The 12,161-nt window shown below is 37.4% G+C and overlaps 1 protein-coding gene across 4 annotated transcripts in view; it reads right to left on the bottom strand.

The window, feature by feature from the left end:
* Positions 1–12,161, bottom strand: part of enox2 (ecto-NOX disulfide-thiol exchanger 2) — a 196,260-nt gene that overhangs the window by 39,501 nt on the left and 144,598 nt on the right. For all 4 annotated transcript variants that reach the window (XM_044127161.1, XM_044127158.1, XM_044127159.1 and 1 more), the window contains one exon: positions 10,340–10,495. In XM_044127161.1, the coding sequence (XP_043983096.1) occupies positions 10,340–10,495 (156 nt within the window). The remainder of the gene's footprint in view (positions 1–10,339; positions 10,496–12,161) is intronic.

The raw sequence follows: 12,161 nt of genomic DNA, 5'->3' as shown, positions 1-12,161 counted from the left end.
GACAACAAAACAGGCTTTATAAATATCAAGTCAAAATTGTAGTTTTATATGGAACATTGAAAAACGTACTAGAGGGATGTATATAAGAGATGCTGACGAGTAATTTTTTTTAAAAGTCCAAATCAAGTCTGAAGTCTTTCGTCTTGCAATAAACTACTCAGACGTCTAGTCTGAAGGCTTTTAACTTTTGTAACTGAATCTCAAATCCAAACCGTTTCTGATGGAAACACAAATAGGTGGATTGATGGGTATATATGCAACCATTCTTTGTTTATCTCAGGCCCAGTAGGTTGACTTCAGGACAGACACAGTCAGGTTTATTGTATTTATTCTAACAAAAGAGGAAATAAAGATGGTGATTAACATCAGTCCGGCAGCTTGTACCCCACAGTTGGAGACAGAAACAGAAAAAGGGGGAGGAGCTGTCAGTTACTGGTTGCTACGGTAACAACCAACTGCCAAGTGCAGTAACAGAACTTAAAACACGAAAAAATGTCTGAAGAAACAACCACTTCACTAAACAAAATAAACTCAAAGGAAAAATAAACAAATTTTGACAAACTTTACATCTATAATATTGTTAAAACTTTACTTTGCTTAATACTTTTCCAACTATGTAGGAACTCTTTCTGTAGAAGTTTAAAATCCCCAGCTACAATTTCAGAAAAAAAACACCAGCCTGGAAGAATTCATCATACATAACTTATTTAGCTAAAGTGATTTATCTTTGTTTATTATCAACGCAGCCACTGTAGAAAGAATTACATTTTACTTATGTACAGTTCTCAGATTCCACAGAATCTTTACAAAGATCTCATCTTTGTTTCTCTCACACTTTCACACACACTAACAAAATAGCATCAGTCTTTTCTCCTCTTCTTTTCTTAAAATGTGACTGTGGCAGCAAAATTTTCACAGAGGTGTCATTCCGTGACCTCCAGAGCTGGCAGATTAAACTAGTTTTGAGTTGAGATGGGCAGAAAAAAAGGAGAAGAAAAATGTGGTTTAGAAAACGCTTGTGATGGCAGGAAACAGCTTTGCTGGCAGATTCAACAGAGAGTTCCAAATTAAGTGACCTTTTCGGTCCACGAGTGGCTGATAAAGCAGCGAGGACGAAGAGAGGGGAAACAGATGCTCTGCAGCAACGTCCAAATGTGCCAAGCTGCAAATTAAATACAAACATTTTTCCCTTTTTTTTTTCTTTGGCAGAGAAAACTTCTTGTTATTTGGTCTGGTAATTAATTGGTAACCATTAAAAAGTCAGAGTGGGATCATTTCGCAATCCCCTCGGCTTCCCGCTGTGTCGACTCCCACTGTTATGGCAAAAGACGATTTTATGCAAATGCGGCACAAACAAGATCCGGATGAACTATTCATGATTTCCAGATTACAATAAATACATTATATCATAATAACTATAAAAACATGGGTGAGTGTTCCAAGTGATTGCATTTGCATGGAAAAATAATAAGCAGCTGAAACCTGAGGGAACAACGGAGAGGAAGAGCAAGCAGGAAGCATTTTTTCCCCTCCCAGCGTTCACTGTGGAAATTATATCACTAATATCTGCTGCCAAAAAGAAACAACAGAGAAAAAGGTGAGACAGGAGGAAAACAAAGATGCATAGCCCTGAGCTGAGATGAATAGTGTTTAAAAGTACACATGATATTACATTTTGTTCAATTTATTTGAATAAAATAGGAGAAGAATGAAAAAAAAATGGTTTAGCAGGAAAGGCAAAGAAAAAAAAACACACCCATATTTTAAAGAAATATTACAAACATGAAGAAGTAGTTGTACTTTGCAGGAGGCTTTAATGTGATGATTAGCCTCTGTGACTACACAACCTCGCCACATTAAAATCACAGACATTTTTTTTGGAGGGATTTTATGGTTTTCAATAGAGATTTTTAGAAATACATCTCTAAAAATGCTGTGCATCTGTATTCATTACCGTTTGCATAAATAAAAATCCAGTACAGCTAATTACTAAATAGGATGTTTGCGGTGAGGTGACATAAAGTATCCCCTGGCAATATTGGGAGAAAGCAAGCGTAACCATAGCAACAAATTCAGGAATATTGAAGAAAGTAAGTATTAAAACAGCAGCAATTGATATTTTTGCTATTTGAAACAGATTAAATTTTTATAAAATATCCATTTTTAAATTGAAGAACTAATTAATTTTTGTTTTTGTGATTTAAAATAAAAAAAATCTACAAATGTATGTAAAGAAAATAAAAAAAAAAAAAAAAATTTCATTTTTATAGAAAATGTCACAAATGCATGTAATTAGCAACTAAAAGACAAAAATATGACTTTACAAAAAAAGGAACATGCTATGAAGTATTAGTGCCTTTCTTTGTGGAAATTCTTTACATATGTTGAATGAAAAATGCCTAGGAAAAACTATTGTAGCTAGAATTTATTACCTTTACATTTTAGACCCTCAATTGTGGCTCGTAAAAGCTTTGGCCAAAAATGCTAAAGAGCCGCAAGCGGTTCTGCAGCTGCAGGTTTCAAACCCCTGGACTAGAACCATTATCGATAAGAGACTTTAAAACTCAGAGTAAGTGCTTCTTTCTTCTTTTTTTGGCAATCGCTAAGGCCACTAGCTTTTCAGTTGAAAACCAACAACTCTACCAGCAAGTTGACAATTACTGTTTATATATATATTTATATATATATATATATATTCTTTTTTTCTTTTTTTTTTTTTGCAAAATTAATAGCGTGGCCAAAGGCAATATCTTCAAGCTATTTAAAAATAGTCATCTGGCTCACCTGTCCATCATTGGTTGGCTTAGACAATGATGTCTTCATGATGTCTTCCAAAAATAGTCCTCTCTTGCATCAAAAAATATTAAATTCGCTTATCCTTTCAATTTATATAATGACAACCAGATTGTCTTTGTTTAGATAATTTCTTTTATAGTCATCAAGACTTTTGAATAGAAAATCTGATGTTTTTCTTATCTGTGTCTCCGATTGCCACAGTTTGCAAAAGCACAGAAACAATTTTATATATAAAAGAAAAACTGTTAGAAATATTCCAGTTGCGGTAGTTATCGCTCTGTTCCTGGTGGAAGTTGGCTGAAGTAACATGGCAAACACCCAACAGACTCCATTGTGTTATGTAATCTCTAGATAAATCCAGCTGTTCTGTGGAGGTTTCTTAAAGAAAACAAGTAAGCAAAAAAAAATCATAAAGACCATGAAACACATCAGACAGGTCAGAAAGTTGTTTAAAGTTTAAAGCAGGATTAGGTTAGAAACAAAACATCTCTAGTTTGAAAACTATCATGAAACCCTTTAGTTTTATTGGCATGACTACAAACCTACTAAGACATAACCATTCACCTAAACTGAAGAGCCTGGAGGATAAAATCAGAGAAGCAGCCAAGAGGTAACTTTGTGAGAGCTGCACTTCTAAGAAGGAAGCCATTATTGAAAGAAAAGCATTAAAATTTAGGGGTCCATGCAAGACAAAAAAGAATATGTCTAGCCCTAGCAAGTAGGGCTGGGTGATAAAGTTTTATTATGATATTTTGTGGTATTATTGTGAAAACGATAAAAATTATGAGAACTATTTATTTCTTTTTTAGGTAACTATATGGCAGTGACTGCATGACACTGTGCTTCTTTTGGATTTCATGTAAAGAAATGTGATTTGCATCTCTAAACTGCAAATTATTTAATCATACTTCCAAACTTATAGACATTTATTGATAGTCTCAATAAACAAACAATGGAGAAAATAGTAAAACTAACAATCTCAACAGTATGAACAGTTTTTAGAGGTCTTAAACATCACTAACTGGAATTTATCTTAACAACAATAAATCAAAATTTAATTCATGATAAATGATAAACTAAATAATAAATACCCATTCTGGTAGCAAGAGACAAAAATAAAACTTTGGCCATTATGTGGGGCTGAGCATTTAATCGATAATGATATATATTGCGATAGACACGTGTCCGACAGAATGTTTAATAATTTTACTGAATTCCGATCCAGCGTTGCACAGCATTCTGGGAGATGTAGGCACAGGAATTGTCATGTTAGTGGTTTGGCAGTATTTCAACTATCTAAAACAAAAACCTAATCAATAACTATCAATATTGACTGATATTATGCCCTACCTTCAAAAGAAACTAGCACTACACATTACCTTGAACACACCATCTCTATTGTAAAACATGGTGGTGCCATTATCATGCTGTGGAAATGTTTTTTTGTTGTCGTCAAGGACTAGGAAGCTAACCAGAGTTGATGAGATGGAGATAGAAACAGGCTAAAGACGTGAGCCTGGGGTGAAAGTTCACCTTCCAACAGGACAACCCTAAACACACTCCCAAAGTTGTTCCCTTGCCACTGCATGGATGTTGATGACAGCAAACAAGTCTGCTCGTTTGTAGCTCAACGCTGCCCGAGGAGCCAGCCGGTATGTGTGGCCACCGCTTCACTGAGGAAAGGTGATCACCATCCATCAGCCTGACTCAATAAACACCCACTCCTGGAGCGAGGCGATGCCACAGCAAGGAGGCGTCAGTCATTATAGAACTAACAGAAACAACTTTTAGACACACTCAAGTAAACATGTTAAGTTCACTTATGTCATAAAGGAACAAACAGCAGGCAGTGATATGAATGCATCAGGGTTTTTAGCCCAACAAGCTTGAGCCATTTGTGGATGTTCTGACAATTCTCCTCGTTTTGTTGTTGACCAAAACGAGGATTAGATTGTCTATTTTTAAAGCCATTTAGCACATGGATGACTGAACAGCAATATGATGAGTCATGGATATTGCGTGTACAGAAAAAAAAATCTATTATTTCTAATCCCATGAGCTTCACATTTAGCTCCTAACAATTTCCACAGAGACCAATAACCAGTGTTTTGTTTTTCCTGTGACAGGTAAACAGAATGTGTAAAAAATTGATTTTATCATCTGAAGAATATAAAAACCTCCCATGGAGTACCCAGGGAGCTTTGAATGAAAAAGATAAGCAAACAAAATCTAATTGATTCCATAGATCTAAAGTCAAGTAAAAAAAAGTTCACAAAGGATTTAGAAAAAGCAACAAAAGTGCTTTAACAGAAAGCAGAAGTGGAAATAGGTAGGATGAATGTCTAGCGAAAAGTTAAAGTGGACAGTACAAAGAAAAACTAACTTCTCAAGGATGTAAATCTCAAGTGTGTTAAAGGTGATGCACACTGACAGGATGAAAAAAAAGAGGAATTAGGAGGAGAGCGAGGAGAACTGAAGGAGGCTGTTGTTTCTCAACTAAAAGGTCAGTGAGAGAGGATGCTGCACGTAGTGTCAGCTTGAGAGCATGCAGCCAGAGGGCAATGACTACTTGCGATGGACACCATATGTGCAACCTGGCCGTCAAGACACAAGTGCTTTTCCTCTGATGTTTGCTGAAAGCGAATCTGCAGCACCGACTGAGAGCCGCTCCTCTGCTTCCAACAGGTGGCCTCCCAGGCTTTAAATTAGTTTAGTCAAGTTGAATAGGCAGCTAAACAGGTAGATTGGTGCTCCATAAACAATAACCCCCCTTTATTTAATTAATTTATGTTTAAATAAAAGGAACTTGAGCCAAACAAATTTAAATAAGTTATAAGTTTTCATTTTTTTACATCTTCATGTGCCAAAAACGTACTTCACTTTCTTGATAGAGTCTCCTTTAAAAACCCAACTTCACATCTGAAAGAACGTCTGACAGCATGCGGTCTGAAATAATGACATGCCACTATAATATTGCACCTGTCGGCTGCGTCCCACTGGGAGAAACCAGAGGTTCAGTGAAACACTGAAACGTAAAATCCTCAGAAATCAAACTAATGTAACACCCACATTTTACCTCTTTCCATGTGAAAACTGCTGCCTCTTTGTGCAGAATGCCAGTTTTAAATGCTGAAAAGAACAGTACTAAAAATACAAAGTAAGTTAATGTCAGTGAAATATTTTCAGTCCAGCTCAGTCATTTAATCTGCACTGCAATTTCTGGGTCTGTCCCAATGAGCTTTGATATTAGGACTGAAATGAATTAAGAGATACAATTGTGATGTCTAATACAATAAAAATAGAATGGATCACTTTCCTGCTGAAAGTAGCTATCCTTTCAACAAACATTTTAAAAAAAGCATTTTAAAATTTTGAATCCGTAGAATAGCGTATAAATACTGTGAGCCAGCTACATGTCTTGTTGTTTTCACCAGTATTAAATCATGTGTCACGTGATGGGAAAAAATGTTTCCTTTGAAGTTTTGTGAAGTAGGTGTATTTCAAAATGGCTGAAAAACGATGTCATCCTAGGCCAAAAACTTTCTATTGAACAAAGTGTTTGTTTTTATTTTTTTCAAAATTGCCGTTTATCCAGTGAGCAAATTTATGTTCATGATTTCAGTGTGCACAACTATATGGTTAATAGAAAAGCTGTGCGAGAGTGAGAGACAGCAAAACTTTCAGCTCACATCAAAAAGGATGAATACAGAAAAAAAATCCTGTCATAGAACAGACTGGTTTATAAAATGTTGGTTGAGTCAAGGTAAAGACGGTAATTCTATAGGGAGTGTGTTTAGTCTGAACACAGCATAAGGCTGATGCAGCGTCCTTAAACGCCAGCATATAAGAAAATCCTGCCAAAACAAAATTCTAAGCTAAACAGATGCATTTGTTGACTTTTTCAGATGCACTAAATATTCCAAGAAAATGCTCAATTCTGTACTCATTTAATTAAAAAAAGACAAAAGCGTGACTAATTAGGTTTTCATTTAGGGGATTTCTAACATAAGGTGTTGCTCCCTTATATCTTTATACACTGCCTGGCCAAAAAAAAGTCGCCACCAAAAAATGGTCACACTCTCTAATATTTTGTTGGGCCGCCTTTAGCTTTGATTACAGCCGACATTCGCTGTGGCATTGTTTCAATAAGCTTCTGCAGTGTCACAAGATTTATTTCCATCCAGTGTTGCATTAATTTTTCACCAAGATCTTGTATTGATGATGGGAGAGTCGGACCTCTGCGCAAAGCCTTCTCCAGCACATCCCAAAGATTCTCAATGGGGTTAATGTCTGGACTCGGTGGTGGCCAATCCATGTGTGAAAAAGATGTCTCATGCTCCCTGAACCACTCTTTCACAATTTGAGCCCGATGAATCCTGGCATTGTCATCTTGGAATATGCCCGTTCCATTTGGGAAGACAAAATCCATTGATGGAATAACCTGGTCATTCAGTATATTCAGGTAGTCAGCTGACCTCATTCTTTGGGCACACAATGTTGCTGAACCTAGACCTGACCAACTGCAGCAACCCCAGATCATAGCACTGCCCCCACAGGCTTGTACAGTAGGCACTAGGCATGATGGGTGCATCACTTCACCTGCCTCTCTTCTTACCCTGATGCGCCCATCACTCTGGAACAGGGTAAATCTGGACTCATCAGACCACATGACCCTCTTCCATTCCTCCAGAGTCCAATCTTTATGCTCCCTAGCAAACTGAGGCCTTTTTTTCTGGTTAGCCTTACTGATTAGAGGTTTTCTTACGGCTACACAGCTGTTCAATCCCAACCCCTTGAGTTCCCTTCGCATTGTGCGTGTGGAAATGCTTTTGCATTCACAATTAAACATACTCCTGATTTCTGCTGTTGTTTTTCTTTGATTTGATTTGACCAAACATTTAAGTAATTGCCGATCACGATTATTCAGGATTTTTTTCCCGACCACATTTCCTCCTGGAAGATGATGGTTTCCCACCATCCTTCCAGTTTTTAATGATGCGTTGGGCAGTTCTTAACTCAATTCTAGTAGTTTCTGCAATCTCCTTAGATGTTTTCTCTGCTTGATGCATGCCAATGATTTGACCCTTCTCAAACAGACTAACGTCTTTTCCACGACCACAGGATGTGTCTTTTGCCATGGTTGTTTAAGAAATGAGGAGTTACTCATTGCATCAGCTGGGGTTAAATAACTTGTTGCCAGCTGAAAGATAATCGCCTATGCAGTACTTATCCAATAGGAGGCTTGTACCTATTTGCTTAGTTAAATCCAGGTGGCGACTTTTATTTTGGCCAGGCAGTGTATCTAGCGTTTACTGTTGAAATGATTCAAGGACGAATGATCAACAACTAAGGTGTTGACAGAAATACTATTGTGGCCATAAATTAAAGGCAAGTCTTTATGACTTCTCAAAGTCTGCTGATTGGGATGCCTTTCTATGGCAGACATATTTATCAGAAGCATTCATTTCATTACACCAATCTTAATTGGTTGGTGATTGTGACGTCAGGGCGTCGTAGGGCATCATGGTGAAAAAACCTATCCTATCGACTTGTGGATGAGAGTATTACAAACCAACACATGAGCTGCTTTTCTCCTGGCCCTTGTTAAGACTTATTTGTTCAGAGAGACATCACGAGGTTCTGCAGACCCTGGCAGCACATCTCTGAGGTTCGCAGAGCTGCACTATCAATCCACCACCATCGTAATAGAAGGCGGTTCCCTCTGGGCGTCTCATATGCCAGGTGTCTGCCTGTTGAGTTAGATTTTCATGAGAGGAATCAAGTCCAGACGGTTTTGCCCGGCTGATGAAAATACTGGGCCTTAAGATTAGCTGTTTCTTTCTTAAAAGGAAAGAGAGGGCAAGAACAAAGATTTTATGCGGAGATGGGGATCAAAACAGGGAACAAAGAGCAGGTTGGACAAAAAGAAACAGAGGAGTGGAAAGATAAAATGATGGTGGAAAAACAAGAGGTGGGAAGGTAAACCTGGACTAAACATTGAACCCCACATCAAAAAGATATATGTTAAACAAATTCAATGACATGAAGATAAACACTAAGTCTAAAACAAATTGAGCAATCTCATTGACTTTTCCACTCATGTATGCTTATCACGGCAGCAGCAACATGGGAAAAAAGTTTTACTTGTTTAAGAGATTGATTGTGACAGGATTTAAAGTTCTGGGGATTTTCTAGGCAAGCTGATCCTTTATTTAACCTCAGGGTGTGCAAGTTCTCCTGAAACTTTTCGTTTCTCTTCCCACTCCTGAGAGGTGTATAAGAAAAAATATTTGCAGCTGAAGTTAAATTTTAATTAGCTTGTTTTAGCCGTTGTATATGTTTCTAAGGGCTTACTGAAGTGAAAATACAAACTAGAGATATAGAACTAATGTTCTGTCTGTGTAAAAATAAAAACACTTCAAGATTTTGATTATATTTACTTTGAAAAATACACGTTTGTTGGGAAAACAATAAAATCCAAAATCAAAAGGTGTCACCAATCACTCATAATGACTAAGTTACACATCTCTAGACAAATTGTATGCAAATTGTGACCTAAAAACTTTCACAATGTGTCTCTTTATATTATTAGCAAAGAAAAAAACTGATCTTTTATGCATAAAACTTTAGAAAGTTAAAGTTTTCAATCTGCTGAAAAATTTCAGCTATTCAATCAGGTACCAATTGAAATATGCACAGCGGTGATAACCCTGCAGCTGCTGCATACTGCCGCTTACTTGGTTGGAAGATGGCCACAGACATGCAGTCTGCTTAGATCCAACTAAAAACAGTTAATTTGATAAGATTATATTAATCATATTGATGTACAATGATCCAAAACATGCAGTCATAGCAACCCAGGAGATTACTAATGCGTCATCCTTGAATGACCGAGTAAGAAACCTGACATGATTCCAACTGGGAATTTCACTTGTTGAGGATTAAACTTTGGACAGAAAGACCCACAAACAGCAAAGGCCTGATGGAGCTTCAGAAATGAGGAAACTCAACATCTGTTGTCCATGAGGAAAGGCTTTTCAACCATGTATCCTGAATGAACATTGTGTGTTTTCACTTTTTTTAAATTATTCAATTACTTTTGAGGCCCTGAAAATAAAAATAAAAAATGCTTTAGTTCCTCACATTTTTATGCAATTTTTTGTTCATCATCCTCTGAATTAAATCTGGAAATCTGAGCTCCAACAGCATCTGTGTTGTTTTATGCAAAATTCTTCGTGGTAATGTACAGGACCAAAATTAGATCTGCTCTAATCTGGAAGGAGAGTTCCAACAATTTCATGGCCAACGTTGAGTCTAAAAAGCAAAAGGAAATGAACAGCAAGTTTTTATATTACCAAAACTGTTAGATAATACAAGCCTCTTATGCTTCAATCAATTTATTCTGGCTTTGTCAACAGTGGATGACCTCATAAAGATCCCTGTTCTTCTTTCTTTGGGCTCCTGCCCCGCAGTGTTTTAGCGTGTTTGATGCTTCACATGTGGAAATGGCCTAAAGTAGGATTAGTTTGGTATTGTGACTTACTAGGGTTGGGAGGAAAAAGGGTGCAGCTCTTGCAGTGGATGATTTCCTTCACGACTGGAACGTCCTGGGAGACGGGTGTGGGCACCATGCTGAGGCCGGGCATCATGGGATTTATGGGGGTGATTCCAGCCATCATGCCAAGGTTAGGATCAAAATCTGGAAGCAAGACAGACACAGAAATGTTCTAACTCAACCCAGAACTCTGGTCCAATATCGATTAAACACAAACAGAATCTATTGCATTGCATTGCATTCCAAACTGTGTACTCCCCCCCCCTCTGTGAATCAGTGACCTAGCAGCAGCCTACACTTAACGGCAAACATAGGCCTCTCATGAATAAATCATCTGTTAAACAACATGCATATTTTAAGACGTTTTCACTGAGTCACTCCTTCTCTGTCACCCCAGCTGTTTGAATGATGAACTCACAGATAATGTAGTTGGCTCTGAAACCTACATCACAGATAAGATTTATTTGCAATATTGATTTACACAGTGGGGTGTGACTACATGGACACAAACACATGCATACAAACAACAGTGGCATCCGAAGCTGCCACACCGGCTTCTTAAGTGCATTAGTGCGCCTGTGAAATGCAAATCACTGCATCCTGCACTATGAGCCTCGGCTTCACCTGCAAAGGATTTGGAGCTGACATTTATACGGCAGGTTGCTTAATGCATATGCACCTGCGTGCGAGCATGCAGGAGCACCGCTCACTAAAACAAATCCTTCACCAGAAATTATGTGCACGCTGCACTATCCTAGATATGAGAAAAGGGGGAAAAACTACTTTACAGAATGTGGTATTTGCTGACTGCAAGTCAGAGTCGACGGAATGGCTATCATGATGTGCATAAATAAAAACCAACATGATGAATCAGACGTATCAAAACATACGTCTTTAAATGATTTATTTTAGCTAGGACGTAAAAACGCCCATGTGGGTTATTAAAAGAAGTCTGGGCAGAAACAGCAGAGAGATGAGACCCTCACTACTTTAATGTTAGACTAATTATAAAGTTTAGTTGTTACATACAACAACTAAACTGTGTACAAAATAGAATCATATAACTAGAATAAAACTGCATTTCAATCCCCCCAAAAAATCAGAACTATTTAAAATGACAGGAAATAGTTGTTATTGAGACGAATGCTGACATTTTCAGAGCATTTTCTGCTTGCTGGAGCCTCATTTGTATAGGTGATGTTTTCTTACGTTTGTGGTATGTTAAATTAACATCTCGTAAAGTTTTCCGAGAATAAATGCCTTTCATTTTTTCTGGAGTAACCATTCTGCTGCACTTTACCCACTAATTTCACGGTAAAGTCATAATTACTAGTTTTCAACTTAAACAGCATACATGTCAGCGCCTGTGTTGCAATTATGGTAGAAAAACTCTCCCTGTTTACCACTACAGCATAATGTACTGTGAAAACCTTAAAGGCAACTCAACAATTCTCACTTTGTTTTAAAGACGTGTTTGAAGATTTTTATTATTGCTGTGCTTTTTTTCTTTGCGTTGTCCCTTCAGGGCTTGATTTGGATCAAAGCACAAAGTCCAAAACAAACAAACTAATGGAGGCCATGAAGTTATAAAGACTGCCTCAAGGATACGGCTACAAAATTCAATGTATTTTATTGGGGTTTGATGTTTTGGGTGCACACTTATTATGACCATAATTTTATTCATATTTTTTTACTTCAAGCTGGACATATCTGAGTGCTTATTGGATTTAAGCATAGCAGGTGATGTGTATCTGTGTAATTAGAAGGTGGGCCTGAGGAGATCATCGTCCTACACCTTATTAGGCAGATT

The sequence above is a fragment of the Gambusia affinis genome, linkage group LG09 (assembly GCF_019740435.1).
Source record: "Gambusia affinis linkage group LG09, SWU_Gaff_1.0, whole genome shotgun sequence".
Classification (NCBI taxonomy): domain Eukaryota; kingdom Metazoa; phylum Chordata; class Actinopteri; order Cyprinodontiformes; family Poeciliidae; genus Gambusia; species Gambusia affinis.
The sequence above is the reverse complement of the archived record's forward strand: the minus strand, read 5'-3'. Positions and strand labels throughout refer to the sequence as shown.